The sequence below is a fragment of the Scomber japonicus genome, chromosome 19 (assembly GCF_027409825.1).
Source record: "Scomber japonicus isolate fScoJap1 chromosome 19, fScoJap1.pri, whole genome shotgun sequence".
NCBI lineage: Eukaryota > Metazoa > Chordata > Actinopteri > Scombriformes > Scombridae > Scomber > Scomber japonicus.
The window spans coordinates 26573303-26590129 of NC_070596.1; the positions used below are offsets into that span (position 1 = coordinate 26573303).

The window sequence follows — 16827 nt, forward strand, 5'->3', positions numbered from 1 at the left end:
AACATTTCTATAAAGACAGTTATAAACATTCAGAGCTTTCTTTGGTTCAGAGGACAGTTTCTCCTCACTTCAAGTGTCACTCATCCAAATGTAGCTGCTACCTGCAACGAATGTCTTCAGAATATGCCCCGAGCCCTTATCTCCCACATGCTGTCCGTTCTCCCGTTTCGTCACTTTGTGCGTCACCGTTTGTGTCATAACTCCACATTAGGAGTGACCTGTGTGTGTGTCTGTGATGGTTTCTGGGTTTTTCAGCTTTTTATATATAGCCGCCGCAGCTGATGATAAGGATAGTGAAAAATGAAGGAAAATTGAATGTGATTTGGACCCTTTGAACCTTTTTACACCAAAGAGGGGCCACACAGCTGCAAGTGTTCACAAGGAACATTTAAGTTGTTTGTGCATTTATGGTGCGTAAATCAGTCTGCACTGTTCAGATTTTTAAATCAACAATAAAAATCTAATAAAATAATATACAATATCTAAGATAAGTCAGACATACATATATTAAATGTGCAAGAAAACCAGAAGGGCATACAATTTAATCACAAGCATAGATATGGAAGTAAATTAACCCTCCTGTTGTCCTCGAGTCAAAGAAGGAGGGGAGGAAGGAAGGAAGGAAGGATGGAAGGGAGGAAGAAGGAAGGAAAGATGGAAGGATGGAAGGGAGGAAGAAGGGAAGAAAGGAAGGGAGTAAAGAAAGGAAGGAAGGACAGAGGAAAGAAGAAAGGAAGGTAGCAGAGAGAAGGAAGGATGGGAGGAAGAAGGAAGGAAAGGCGGAAGGAAGGATGGAAGGGAGGAAGAAGGAAGGAGGGAAGAAAGGAAGGTAGCAGAGAGAAGGAAGGATGGGAGGAAGAAGGAAGGACGAGCAGACAGCGGTGAAGAATGCCGTCCTGCAGCCTCCGTTGAGTGATGTGCAGCCTGATGTGTTTCCTACACTGGAACAAAACAGCTTTGGAGGGGCTTTGCATCACTTATAGTGTTTCCTGTGACTCATATGATGTTCATGGGAGAAATCAAATCAAAATCAAACATAAAATCTAGTTGCTTTTTGACACGATATATTCTTTTTTTCCCCCTTTTTTTCCCAAAGTGTGTAATTTTACCTTGTTGTGCACTTTTGTTGTGTGACTTAGTAAAGTTGTGTGACAGTAAACTACACATACTACTAGCAAAAGTGATAAGCATGTGTTGAGAAAATAGTCCCAATTTTTAGATAACAATGAATAATTACATAAAATCTAACGTAATCCACATGGAAATATAATAATAATAATAATCTATTTGAAAAGATTCAGCCAATATTGGAGGTTCAAATATTTAGAAAATGTCACATAAAGTCCCTGATGCTTGAATATTTGCATCTAGGGTACATTAACATACATTAACAAATATAACTACAAAGGAAAAGAACATATTGAAATAAGAACATTCCCATTAAAAACAGGAATATTAAGAATATCATTTTTAAAACACAAATTATATTAACCCTCCTGTCGTCCTCCCGGGTCAAATTTACCCCAGCTTTCCTTCCTTCCTCCCTCTTTCTTTAATTTTTCCTTCGTTCTTCCCCTCCTCCCCGCTGTCTTTGCTCCCTCCTCCTCCTTCCATACTTCTTTCCTCACTTCCTTCCATCCTTTCTTGCTTCCTTACTCCTTTCCTTCCTTCCTTCCTTCCTCCCTCCCTCCTTACTCCTTTCCTTCCTTCCTTCCTTCCTTCTCTCCTTAATTATTTCCTCCTTTCGTCCTTACTCCTTTCCTTCCTTCCTTCCTTCCTTCCTTCCTTCCTCCTGTCCTTCCTCCCTTCCTTCTCTCCTTAATTCCTTCCTTCCTTCCTTCTTTCCTTCCTTCCTTCCTTCCTCCTGTCTTTCCTTGACCCGAGGACAACAGGAGGGTTAAGGCTATTAAAGCAACAAATGTTTAAAAAGCATTTATGAATATGAAGAGGAGTTGTTTTCAAAGGTGCTGCACTCTAAATATGGAGTCTCTGTCTCCACTTGAAGCCTCCGCTCAGTGATTAACACATTATTGATAATATTCTCTCTCAGAAAGGCTAGATTCAAATGTCAAGCTTGATTTTTCTCAGTCTGTAATCTGAGTAACGGTGGAGTTCAGTAAAGCCGTCATCATCACAATCAGTCTGTCACACTTCCTTTGAGCAACATTTGTACTGTTGGATTTATATTAACCCTTTCATCCTGTTCATATTCTGACTCATAATTAGTCTTTCATTCATACATTTTAAAAATGATGCTTACTCTTTTTCTTCCTGATGTCCTTCCATCTGTCCTTACTCCCTTTCTTCCTTGCGTCCTTCCATCTGTCCTTACTCCCTTTCTTCCTTCTGTCCTTCCATCTGTCCTTCCATCTGTCCTTACTCCCTTTCTTCCTTCTGTCCTTCCATCTGTCCTTACTCCCTTTCTTCCTTCTGTCCTTCCATCTGTCCTTACTCCCTTTCTTCCTTCTGTCCTTCCATCTGTCCTTACTCCCTTTCTTCTATCTGTCCTTACTCCCTTTCTTCCTTCTATCCTTCCATCTGTCCTTACTCCCTTTCTTCCTTCTGTCCTTCCATCTGTCCTTACTCCCTTTCTTCTATCTGTCCTTACTCCCTTTCTTCCTTCTGTCCTTCCATCTGTCCTTCCATCTGTCCTTACTCCCTTTCTTCCTTCTGTCCTTCCATCTGTCCTTACTCCCTTTCTTCCTTCTGTCCTTCCATCTGTCCATACTCCCTTTCTTCTATCTGTCCTTACTCCCTTTCTTCCTTCTGTCCTTCCATCTGTCCTTACTCCCTTTCTTCCTTGCGTCCTTCCATCTGTCCTTACTCCCTTTCTTCCTTGCGTCCTTCCATCTGTCCTTACTCCCTTTCTTCCTTCTGTCCTTCCATCTGTCCTTACTCCCTTTCTTCCTTCTGTCCTCCCATCTGTCCTTCCATCTGTCCTTACTCCCTTTCTTCCTTCTGTCCTTCCATCTGTCCTTACTCCCTTTCTTCCTTCTGTCCTTCCTTCCTCCCTTTCTTCATTATTTCCTTCTTTCTTTCCATCTGTCCTTCCTCCCTTTCTTCCTTCCTTTCTTCTGTTTGTCCATCCTTCCTTTCTTCCCTCTCTCCTTCCTTCCTCCCTTTCTTCCATCTTTCCTTTTTTTCTTCGTTTTGTTCCTTCCTTCCTTTCATCCATCCTTCCTTTTTTTTCTTCCCCCCTTCCTTCCATCTTTTTAATGGTCTGGTTAATGGAGAAAAGACATTCACAATCACTATTTTATTATCCAGGTGAACATTTTATAGAATATGATGAATACAGAATGTTTTAAGGTCAATTCTGTACATTTGAATGTGTATCAGCTGCACAACATTTTTAAAAATTATGCTTTTTATTTTCATTTTTTGTATACTGTGGGGTCACATTAGGAAAAGTCTGGATAAAAGAAATGTGTATAGGGTGTTTTTACCGCTCTCAAAGGTAAAAATAGGTCAAATATGAGATATGGTGTAGAAGATATATACTGTATACTGTTTAATACTCCATAAAAATGACATATAGACCATGGTGTCTTATCACATTCATTTCATAGAGTGAACGAGTCATCAAGCTTGTTCATTCAGCACAGATGGAAGCTGCATGAGAAGGTTTAATAGGTCAAATGTTTAAATATATGAGTATATAATAGAATAATAATTCTACATTCATGAAATAAAACATTTAAGTATGTCAAATGTAACTCTTGAAATATATATATAGGAGCAATTGGGCTCGGAGCTGAGAGCGCTCAGCAATACAATAACACAGGGATGTCAAACATGCGGCCCGTGGGCCAGAACCGGCCCGCCGAGGTGTCCAGTCTGGGCTGCTTTCTGTCGGCTTTCCTGTGTTCCTTCCTTCTGTCCGTCTGCCTGTCTTTACTCCCTTTCTTCCTTCTGTCCTTCCATCTGCCCTTATTCCCTTTGTTCCTTCTGTCCTTCCTTCCTTCTGTCCTTCCATCTGTCCTTACTCCCTTTCTTCCTTCTGTCCTTCCATCTGTCCTTGCTCCCTTTCTTCCTTCTGTCCTTACTCCCTTTCTTCCTTCTGTCCTTCCATCTGTCCTTATTCACTTTCTTCCTTCTGTCCTTCTGTCTGTCCTTCCTCCCTTTCTTCCTTCTGTCCTTACTTCCTATCTTTCTTCCTTCTTTCTTTCCATCTGTCCTTCCTCCCTTTCTTCCTTTCTTCTGTTTGTCCATCCTTCCTTTCTTCCCTCTCTCCTTCCATCTTTATTTCCTGTCTTCTTTTGGTTCCTTCCTTTCGTCCATCTATCCTTCCTTTTTTTCTTCCCTCCTTCCTTCCATCTTTGTAATGGTCAGGCCTGTATGTGGCCCTTGAATGAAGCAATAACACACTGACAGAGACAAACAAAAATAATGTTTCTGGTCTTTTCATTGAATTTGATGACAATAAGAAAAAATAAGAATAAAACCGGCCTTTGAAAAAGGAGCACTGTCCCTTTAAGCAGCAGCACATCTGCTTTATATCCACGTCTTCTTCTTCCTTTAATATTCAAATTTAAATTAGTGCTAGACCAGTAGAGGTGCTTATCACTAAAATACATCTATACACACACACACACACACACACACACACACACAGTTTTCATCACGAGCTCGTTCATCACTGGCTGTAGCTGCAGGTGTCTGTCAATGATAATACACCTGCAGGCCGTTAATCACCCGCCGCCCCATTGGCTTCTACCACTCAAACCATCATTTTTAGAGATAGCGCCTGCTGTTGTCTCTGTATAATGACAGCGAGCAAGGGCTGGTTTTTATACGAGACGTCAAAGACCGTGACATCACTCTCCACATGTTAAGGGATGATGAAGCGGTACGTGCTCCCCTGACGGCTTGAATGACATCGTGGTTGTTTACCAAGACTGAATCCAGCTGTGTCTTAAAAGCAAAGCTGACATTTTGACATGATGGTTAACTTAGCTTAGCATAGAGACAGGAAGCACTCTGTTCAAGGATAACAAAAACCATCCTACCTTCCTCCCTTCCTTCATCCATCCCCCTTTCTTCCTTTCTTTCCTCCCTCCCTCCTTGTCTCTTTCTTTTCTCCCCACTACCTTCCTCCCTTCCGTCTTTCCTCTGTCCTTCTTTCCTTCCTCCCTTCCTTTCTCCCTCCCTCCCTCCTCTCCTCCGTCCTTCCTTCCTTCCTTCCTCCCTCCTTTCCTTCCTTCTTCCTTCCTTCCTCCCTTCCTTCCTCCTTTCCTTCCTTTCTTCCTTCCCTCCTTTCTTCCTCCCTCCTTTTCTGCCTTCTTCCTTCCTCCCTTCCTCCCTTCCTTCTTTTGTCCTTCCTTCCTTCCTCCCTCCTACCTTCCTTCCTTCCTTCTTTCATCCGTCCTTCCTTCCTTCCTTTCCTTCCTTCTTCCTCCCTTCCATCCTTCCTGCCTCCCTCCTTTCTTCCTTCCTTGACTCGAGGACAACAGGAGGGTTAATCCTAAGGCGGGCATGAATGTCTGTAACAAACTATAACAATCCATCCAACAGTTGTTGAGACCTTTCACTTATTTGAACCTCATGGTGGTCTTACAGGAGAAGCCAGGAGATCACCAAAGTCATTAAGTTACAAGGTCTGCACTGTCCATGTAGTAGATGTTAAGATGTTTCACAGGATAAGGGAAGACTGTAAATTGTTGAGGTTGCCAGAGGAAAAATCAGGAATCATCGCCAAAGTCAACAGGATTTATTCTCAGTTTGGTACGGCTGGGCAATATATTGATATAATATTGATATCATCATATGAGACTAGATATCATCTTAAATATTGGAAATTTCTAGTATCATGATATTGCATCTTTTCTTGGTTTTAAAGGCTGCTTTACAGTAAAATTATGTGATTTTATGAATTTACCAGACTGTTCTAGCTGTTCTATTATTTGCCTTTAACCCACTTACTCATTATATCCACATAAAGCACCAATAGTTATCTCTACAACATTGTTGCAATACCGATATCGTCATGGCAATGCATCCAATAGTTGATGAGATATTTCAGTGCGACCCAAAGTGATAGAGCTGCTGACCATCAGTGCATCCCTATGGCTATAAACAAGGCTTGTATAATCATGTGCATCTACGACTTCAATTCAACTGAACGTTTAGAGTTGGTGGTTAATTCATTAAAGGTGGATTAATAGAGAAAGGCAGCCGTTATATAAAGGTAGTCGCTTTGTTACTCAAACGTTTCAAAATGTGGAGTTCATGTCTTCCCAATATACTTTTTTTTTATACACTACATGAACAAACAGAAACAACACTGTCTGGGAAGGTGGAGCAACAAATACCTCCCCATATGTGTTCCTCCACTGAAACTAATGGATTGAAAGTAATTTAATGGAGCAGTGCACAGAACAGATCGGCAAGAATTTCATTTTTAGAATGGAGAATATCTAAATATAGAAACACAAATGTACAAAAATATACGAATAGTAATCTGACAAATGGCTCGGATGATAAAACTAAGTGAAAATGTTAAATATAGGCAAGTTGATTTTCATTTTTCAGTGTCTTTTTCCAATTGTGACACTTGATATTTTTATAAAACAGGGCTAGACGAGGCTGAATTATAGGTGAGTAAAGCTTTTTTAGGGTGCAAAATGACACCTGGAGAGACTTGGATGCAATTGTTTGTACTTCTTTTTGCATTTAAACATAAAAATCTGTTTGCTTTTCTATTCAGATTAACTTCACTACAGTACAGTATTGTGTAAAGTCCTTTGTATGTGTTTTAATGTGTATGCAGTGCTCAGTTTTGCTTCAATATTAAAAAACACTTTGGTGTAAAACAAACAAGCACAAAACCAGTTGGGTGCTTAGTCATGCAGTATAATTTTATTACAAAAGTTTTTTATACAAATTTAAATGCATAATGGCAATGAATACTTTTATTTAATATATGGAACTCTACCTACTGCCCTCATGTGGCAGGAAATGACTCCGTACTTGTCTCGTGTATCATTCAGTAAAATAAATAGAGAGTAACATTCATTTTAGCACCTTTCCTTTTCAAGAATGCTGACCATGAACCCATACAGTATATAACCCAACATCTGTGCCTCAGTTTAATAAATACACACCTTTACATAAAGCAAAATAAACAATAGTAGTTCCACCAAACACAAAAGGACACTTCATGGAGCTTTATTAAGCAACAAAGAATTAAATTAAATGGGGAAAAGATCAATTGAAATCCAGTGAATTTTGGAGTTTGAATATTATAATATCTCTGTAACCATATGTGTCTTACTTTTCATCTTTTGTCTTTTATAGTTGTCTTTGGATTTAAATCAGAGGGATAGACTGAGGTGGATCTTTATTGTTTTTAATAAAATAAAATTTTTAAAAATGTTTACAGTCAAACGATGACATTAGTCCCATTGTGATCCCGATGGGGTCAGTTACTAAAACAGAAATCTTCCACATTGTTGAGTTTGATGGTCTGAAGTTCCTGGCTGTCCAGCAGCCTGTAGCTGAAAGACACTCGGTTGACAAACCTCCCGCTGGAGACCATCCTCACCACGGTGTTATCACAGCCGATCTTCATGTGGGCTGCAGGGAAAGGAGAAGGAAAACTCAAATCTTGGCTCGACCACTGATGAATGTGTAATGAGGAGGGAAGGCAGAGTAAGAGTGTACTCACTTGGTCCAGTGAAGGCGATGCAGAGGTCTGTGATGGGCAGCAGCTTGGACGTGTCGATGCCATTTCCTCCCAGCAACTGCACAAAATCTCCTGATTCTGCACAACCCATCATGGACCTCTGTGGAGAGCAACATATGGGTTTAAAACATGTGGAAACTACAGACGTTCAACAGGATTCAGTGGATATTCATCAGTGAATTTACTGACATGAGCAGCATAAAATAGGAAATATAACAATAATCCTGCTGGATCCTGTCAATAAAGTTATGTTTTAGATATTGTAGAGAAGATCATATTGATTTTTTAGGACAGGCATTATAGTTTTAATTGTCATCCTCTGCTTAAATGGATTCATTATCAACTACTGACTTAATCACCAACTATTTTCATAATCAATTAATCCTTTGGAGTCATTCATAGAAGAGAGATATTAAAGTTGTCTGGTTTATTTATCTTCTTTATAGTAAACTGAATATCTCTGGGTTGTGGACTGTTGGTTGGGACAAAAGAAGACATCTGAGGACGTCACTTCAGGCTTTGGATGGCAGTGGTTGAGATTTTTCACCACTTTCTGATGTTTTATAAACCACACAACTAATCAATGAATCAAGAAAAGAATTAACAGATTGATTGCTAATGAAAATAATTGTCATTTACAGCCCTAAACAGTACCTTAAAAAGCTTGATATGACCATGATTATTAAGTTCAGGAGCAAAATAAAAAGACCTTGAAGCTGGATGGTTGGGTGCATCTCTATGTTAAACCTTAAACCTGTATTAACTGATTTTTTTTTTTGGCCACAACATTAACATAACATTACCTTGTTAAGATGATATAGTGAACTTGTTACTTCTTATTTAAAAGTCCAGCAGACACAAGGGTAACATTATTATGACCTAAATGCAACAGTTACTTTGCTTTTAGCTCTGTTTTGGTCCCCACCAATACCTGATTAAGATAAGTCTCTTTAGCTGTGTCTGTCGCTTACTTTGTCTGTTTGGTGGTTTGGTGTTGGGCAGGTAGAGTACAGGGTACAAAAGTTTCTGTTAGATGTTGCCCAATGAGAATAGCTGCCTGATAATGGTCATGGTGAATCAAAACAACCAGTGAGCTGAAAGATGTTGATCTGAGTGGAATTGCAGATATTTCTCTGTGAGAAACTACTACTAGCAACACCTTTTGTGTTATATAATCACAGTTTCTTCATAACAAACTAATGTATGAATTAAACAAGACTTTAAAAAAGGTATTAAAGAGTCAGTGCAGTTCACTCAAATCACAATAAAAGTTTTAAGTTTTCAGAAAAATCACTTTCTACTCAACATCAAAAATAGTATGTGACTGATTGGAAAGACATATTGGAGTTACTGATGTTTTCCAAGTACAGTTATTGAGAGCATTTCCATTAATCTCCATTGAAGTTGAGTAAAACTTTGAGAAAACATGTGGTGAGAAGAATCAAGACCAAATACAGTACCAGTCAAAAGTTTGGACACACTTTCTCATTGATGTGAAGTGTGTCCAAACTTTTGACTGGTACTGTAGTTCATAGTAAAGTGGATATTAAAACAGAAATCAATGCATTCATTCACCTTTGGAAAGTTGTTGTGATGTCCCAAGCTGAACTCTGAGATGTCGATCTCCACTGGATATATGATGGAGAAGCTGCAGTTTCTGTGTTGCTGCGGGATCACCACTGTGAAACTGCCCTCTGGTGACTGAGAGATGACATTACAGGCTGCAAGGAGACAAGGACGTACCATCAGGAGCATGATTTTTACTTAATGGATTCACAAATAGGAACATAGACAAGGACGGGCACACATACATGAATAATATATACGGAAATGAGTAACAGAGTATATGTAAAGGCTCTCCACTTTGCTCCGAGGGTCAAAAAAGGTGAATTAATGATGAGCGACTGCCTCAAAAGAGATTAATTTAAAATGAAGTTCTCATTTTATTTCTGATTATTCACATTGAGAAAATGACTTTATAGCTATTGGATCAAACTGAAGGTAAAACTCTGATGATTGCTTGCTGATTTTATTTAATTGAGCAACTTTGGGGTTCAGTTTGGTTCTTACAGTAGATTTAGCTTCTTTTGTTTCCTGTCCTGTCCTTTCATGTTACTGTAGGACAGCATTTTCCCTGTGATCATGTCCCTGGTCCAGAAACACATGCAGTGATGGCAAACTGTCCCCTGTTGGTGCGCTTGATGACTAAAAAGCACCCTGCCAGGCTTGTATCATCACCACAGACTCACACATTAATTGTTGCACAGATCTGATCACCCAAAGAAGCCCCAGAGTAGGCTAGAGGCAAAAGTTGGATTTGTATCTGAGTATACAAATACTCACGGAAAGGGTTGATGAGTTTCCTGATGGTCAGGGTGAAGCCGCTGCCGGGGTTGTGAATACGGAAGAAGATCATGGCCACGTTCTGAGAGGAAGTCACGCTTCTCCTCAGAGATCCCGAGTCGCAGTAATCCACATAACGCTCATACACAGGCAGCGGGTGATCCTGGGAGCTGGGGAACTTCTCCCCTTTCATCACCCAGCCGTCAAACACCTTCATGGGACACATTAAGCGGGGAGAGGGTGAGAATAGGGTTTCAGATTCAGTCAAAGATGATTTCTGAAGGGGTTAACATGATGTGATGAGTGTGTTTAGTTTAATCTTGCTCTGTGGGAAAGACATTAAACTTAGTACTTATAAGGTTTAAACCATTATGTTAAGGTTAGCATGTGAGAAGCATCAGTATGCAGACATGGAGGGGAAGGTCACCTATAGTAAGACAGACAATTGCATTAAGTTAAAGGAGCTTTTTCCTCTAATCAGGAAGTCTTTCTCTCAGATTAGTCATGCAAGTTACTGCACAGTGAGTGACCTCAGTGTTTGATGGCAGAGACTGTACCACAAATACAAACTCACATTTCATCACCATTACAACTAAATATATACAGAATTATTAGAATGGGATTACAGGAAGATTACTAGGGATATCAATGGTGCAGTTTGGTGTGTGTGTGGGGGCGGGGGTGAGTTTACCGTGATGAAGTCCCCTCCCCTGCAGTCGATGTCAACACTGTCATAATCCACACTGATCACTTCATTGGGCTCTGCTATAAAGAAAGCGGCACAGCTGAGCTGAGGACGCTCCGCTGTGAAGGTGAACTGACCCTCGACTGCAACCATGTCCAGACAACCTGAGAGACAATCACACATGGATGTACAGAATAAATGTACATATAATGAATAACTAAAAAAAATAGCATGCATAAGGTGAGGAGGTTTTTTTTCAGTGCTCAAAAGATGCCCTCTTATTATTCCTTTTTACTTGCTCCTGATGTTTCCTTCTCTATTCTATCAATCAATAAATGCACGTTATTTCAATAAAGCTAATTGAAATTGAAAAGTCCTACTTAAGATTTAAAGTTTTTACTACAATCTTTCTTGTAAAGACAATAGGTATGAGATAAGGTCATGCAAATTTCTCTTTACATTTATCACTCTCAAAAGAATATATACCAATTGTCAATCATGTATTTTGATTAAAAACAGGCTGAAGACTTTTAAATTCACCTTTGCCTTTAAGTGTTGTTAATAATTGCAATATGACTCCAAATTGTTGTCCTAAAAGAGAGGCGGAGACAGAATCTCTCTTCCTTTTTATGTTGTGTGAAATTTAAGTATTTGAGAGGCTTTCCTTTAAAAAAAAAAAAAGAAAAAAAAAGAAAAAAGAAAAAAGTAGGCTATATCATAAGTTCATCCATCTCCCCTAACCTCAGAAACTGCAGGAAATGTGCAGTAATAGCTGTAAAATATGTTAAAAACTGTCTCTCATACGTTTCTGTGTGATTACATCTGAAAAAAAGCATTTTATTATAATGTATTTTATGTTTGTTGATATTTGCATATTGTACATAATGATAATCATCTGTCAATATTAATAATTTTGTGTACTGCTTTCGCAATATAGGTTTTTGATCTGTCATGCTAATAAATTAGACATTTATTCTTTTTTGTCTTTTATACTTAATACTTAAATAATTCTCAATATGCCATTTCATTTTTATGTTTGACTTGCCTCTGTGAATGAAGTGTGCTATATAAATAAAAATGTCTTGCCTTTGGAAACGACAAGTACAGATTTCACATCACTTACGTAAAGGTCGACGGTACATTAATTCCTCTGCTATTTCTCTCTTAGGTTCCGAGTTGAAAAATGAATATAAATCATCTTTTGAGAACTCGTTATTCTGCAGGAAGAAGAAAACAAAATAAAAAAAGTTGAATTTTTAAGTTTTTTTATCTGAGAAGCTTTTTCACGAATAAGTTTAAATGCTTGATCATTAAAAACCTACCTCAATATATCTGGAGTCTCCTTTGAGGACAGACAGACACAACACCAGAAAGAAGAGCTGCTCCCGGAAAGTGCGCTCCATAACACGCATCTCTGTCTGCAGGACGCACCTGAGTGGAGGAAGTCTGAGCTGCTCCGCGACCAGAGCTGCTTTTATACAGTAGGACCAAGTTCTGTAACGACCACCTGACACGGATGGACCCCCCTCCTTTACCCCGACCATGTGCGTATTTGTGACGAGCGCAAGGATGGAGCAAGCAAGTTGAGAAAAAAAGAGAGAGAAAGAGAGAGAGGGAGAGGGAGAGAGGGGGGCAAACTGATGCCTAAAGAAACTGAAGCAACACATCCATCAGACGTCATGTACCTTCAAACTGTGTCAGGTAGCTGCAGTCCTGCCACAGTGCTGATCATGAAACTACTGATGCATGATGTCTGCTTCTTTTAATGTCATCACACACTGCCACATTTCTGTTTTTACCCATAAAAGTGAGCAGATTCCTGATAGGATCCAGTGGAGAAACACACCTCAAGTACTCATGATTGTCTAAGCATTAGTATTATTTCATTGATGCATGATGTCTGCTTCTTTTAATGCCATATTTCTGTAAAAGTGAGCAGATTCCTGATAAGGTGTGTTTCTCCACTGGATCCTAAGTACTCATGATTGTCTAAGCATTTGTATTATTTCATTGATGCATGATGTCTGCTTCTTTTAATGTCACCACACACTGCCACATTTCTGTTTTTACCCATGACAGTGAGCAGATTCCTGATTGAACCCAGTGGAGAAACACAAACTTAAGTACTCATGATTGTCTAAGCATATTTGAGTCTGCACACTGCTTATCTATTTAATGTTATTCATAAATCTGGATTTCACAGGTCAGTCTGAATTTAAGGCAAAAGTGACCAAAATAATTATGACAATTGTTTTTTTTTACTATATAAATGAAACCTCTCTAATTGCATGCAAAGTGGACACACTCACCCTGCTGATGATTGAAAACTGGCTCCACCTGACGCAGGATTCATCACTTCACACACCTGCAGCCGTCTTGTGTCAGGTGGAACATTGAAGGTGAAGTGTTGCTGCATTTATTTAACAAAGACTTTGCTCATATAGAAGATAGATAGATTATATCTTTATCTACAGCCTTTGACTTCTCCTTGACCTACTGTGGCTGGGATTGTACCTCATTTGAAAGTCACTTTAGGCTAAAACGTCGGACAAATGAATAAATGTATGAGCCAATCCATCACTGGGTCATAATGACAAAAAGACAAATGACAAAAAGTCAGGCTGTCTGGTAAAATAGTGTGTTTTCATCCTAATTTTTATTAATAGAATAAGCATGGTGAACAGGGGTCAAAGGTCAAGGTAGACTATACTGTCATTTCCTCCTTTTGTAAACACTCAACATAAAGTATAGAGTAGAATAAATCTGTCTTTAGGGCTACCATGAAGTAAAACATGATACAGAAAGCTGCAACTGAAACTGAAAGATTCAAAATTAAATAGTCAGATCAAGTCACTTTATTTATTTTTATTTGTATAAACTAAAATCACAATGAAGTTGCCTTTAGCACTAAGGTGGTATTAGTTGGGACTACAAACCAAGAATCAGAACAGCCTTACAGTAGCCCCATCAAGGAGTTACCAGATGTTTGACATATAAAAACTGATTGGCTTCATTTGATTGCTATTTTTCGTATTTTTCAGTATGTGCCACCTGAATGAGTTTACATTTCTTATACACGCGCATGTCATTCACCCATTCATACACTTATGGCAGGAGCTACCACGCCAACCTGCACATCAGGAGGAAGTTAACCATTCTCATTCATACACCGTTGGAGCAATTTGGGGTTAAGTGTCTTGCCCAAGGAGACATCGACATGTAGACTGGAGGAGCCGGGCAGATCGAACCGCCAATCTTCCAATTGGAGGATGACCGCTCTACCACACAGCCGCCCATATTTAACTCCTTGGTATGCTACTGCAGCAGTGTGAACCATCAAACATCATGAAGTGGAACCTCTGTGTGAATTTTCTGTATGTTTCTTATAGTCAACGAATCTCATGTGCAGAGCCAAACCAACAGTGAATTGACCTTCTAAGTACTGCATGTGTATCCAAAGCCTGATATATCTTCTTCTTCTGCACCCTAGACCTTTGATGTTGTCCAAAAACTACTAAAAACATATCAGTGAGCGGCATCATCACCCTCTGCAACATGTTCCTTCATCCCGAAGATTATGGCTCCAAATGATGATCACGCTTTCAGGCTCAAGGCAGATTGCATGTGCAGGAACACAGACTTGACTTTGTGATGTACAGTAGTTATATGAGAAATTATCATTGTAGTACAAAGTGTGATAGCACAGCAAGCTAATAAAGCGCTGTAAACATGTGCTCAGTTGTACATGGAACTACTCTCTGGAGACTGAAAATGATAATTGTTATCAGTTTTTGGAGCCATATTTGAACAAACTACAGCAAGCATTTCCTTTGGAGTGAGGAAACATGTCAATAAGTGCATCACTGTGGCTCACTGATGGGTTCTTAATAGTTTTTGAGGAGCAATGGATGTCTAAAGCACAGAGGAATGACATACTATATATATCAGGCTTTGGACACACACACAATACTAAGTAGATCAATCTGTTGTTGGTTTAGCTCTGCCAATGATAATATATTGAAATTCACCATCCATATCCATTAAGTCCATTCTCTCATGTTGCCTTGTATGTTTTACTGATAACAAAATGGGATAATGGGTGTGTGTGTCACATCTAACTCATGTACTGTAACAACCTGTTGTGATTTATACCCAGAGTACATTCACTATGTTTCTTTCATAGCTGCCTTGTGTGACGATGCCATGCAAACTGGTCCGACAGCCCATTATTTAAAAACGGCAACAGTTTGAAAAACTTCGCATTGGACTGAAAGCCCATTAGTCTATTATCCCAAAAACATAAACCCACTGCCCCAAAGGCCTGTCGCTCTGAAAATACACAGTGCCTGAATTTGTTCCCCTTAATATTTTAGTGTATTTTGTGTAAATGATCATTTTAATCCAAACCATTATCTTTCCCTGTCCTTAAGTGGTTTTTGTGTCTAAACCTAAACAACCTAAAACAACAACCTAAAAGAAGGAAGGAAGGGAGGAAGAAGGAAGGAAGGAAGGAAGGAAGGAAGGAAGGAAGGAAGGAAGGAAGGAAGGAAGGAAGGAAGGGAAGGAGGAAAGTGAGGGAGAAGGAAGAAAAGGAAGGAGGAAAGGAAAGGAAAGAAGGAAGGAAAGGAGGGAGGGAGGAAGGAAGGAAGGAAGAAGGAAGGAAAGGAGGGAGAAGGAAGGAGAAGGAAGGGAGGGAGAAGGAAAGGGAGGGAGAAGGAAGAAAAGAAAGGAGGAAAGGAAAGGAAAGAAGGAAGGAAAGGAGGGAGGGAGGAAGGAAGGAAGGAAAGGAGGGAGGGAGGAAAGGAAAGAAGGAAAGAAGGAAGGCAATGGGGAGGAAAGAGAAAGGGAGGGAGGGAGGGAGGGAGGGAGGGAGGAAGGAAGGAAGGAAGGAAGGAAGGAAGGAAGGAAGGAAGGAAGGAAGGAAGGAAGGAAGGAAGGAACAGTCAAAACAGACAGGGTCAATTTGACCCCGGAGGACAGCAGGAGGGTTAAGCAGCACGTTAACGGAGTCTTGAAAGTAGTAAGGCTGAGAGTTTCAGATGGACCTTCAGACCAATGAGCAGTCTCCGTCCTAACAAACCCTGGAGCCTTCACTGCTGTAGTCTGGCTCATTCTGGTGAGGTGAGAAGTCTCTGATGAAACCTGGGTATAAAGAATGTCCCATGTCGTTTGTACCAAGGAGAGTTTAAAATGAAATGTGAATGTGAATGAAGTGTACCAATTATGTCATAACACTAAACATGTTGCATCCCAAATTGTACACACACTGTAATCAGTCGTTGGTTATGAACTGGAAAACATAAAGAGTAATTTATCTCATCATGCAAAATTATGTTTACCATATTACAAGTTTCTATCACACATCTGGCTCCTCTTTCAAAAATTACATTTGCAGCATCTGTAAAAGCATAATTTGCTTGTTCTATGGGAACTGAAAAACTAATTTACAGTTAAATTAAATGAGCTAGGAGCAAAATACTTGATTGCCGCAAAGTTTTAAGTTGGTTTCACCGAGGTTATTTAAGTTAAGGACACAAAGTATTCATCTTTTACCTGTCTGAGCTCAGTCCCTGAGGTCCGCAGGTGCTTCAGGCTGTTCAAAAAGGTCAGCCCATTCAAATGCAGATATTGGGCTTCAGTGTAATCCTCACTCTTGGTGGTGAATGATACAAAACAACATGTTTGTCCAAGAGAAGGTGTGTATAGATATACACACACATCCACTGAGCTGCTGAGAAAGCTTAGACTGGTGATAGAAGCCAGTGCAATGACAGGTGCCACAATAGTAGCTCAAGTATGTATGTTTTATGTATACTGTGCACGCGCGCAAAACGAAGGTAAGAGCAAATTAAAAAGCAGCCTTAAAAACTCAATAAACATCTAAGAAAATGACAATATGATTGTGTCAGACAGTTAAAAGACACTTGGTCACATTCTTCATGAACCTGCATTCAACAACACAAGACATCATTTGGAGTCCACAAGGAAAAAGGAAAAGAATCAGACCAAGAAACACCTGACACGCTGACCTGAAGAGAACCGGCCACATTTGGAGACAGCTGGAGAAATTGGCCAAAGGACCACCGAGATGCCTGGAGAGCATTTGTTGGTCGCA

The 16827-nt window shown here is 39.7% G+C and overlaps 1 protein-coding gene across 1 annotated transcript; it reads right to left on the reverse strand.

Annotated features, from left to right (window-relative positions):
• Positions 1–7420: 7420 nt before the first annotated feature.
• crhbp (corticotropin releasing hormone binding protein) lies at positions 7421–12124 on the reverse strand. The gene is made up of 7 exons (XM_053339406.1): positions 12035–12124; positions 11836–11929; positions 10719–10876; positions 10028–10238; positions 9260–9405; positions 7667–7784; positions 7421–7575 (listed from the first exon to the last, which is right to left on the reverse strand). Exons 1-7 carry the CDS (start codon positions 12122–12124, stop codon positions 7421–7423), a joined length of 972 nt encoding a protein of 323 aa, XP_053195381.1.
• Between the last annotated feature and the right edge of the window lie 4703 nt (positions 12125–16827).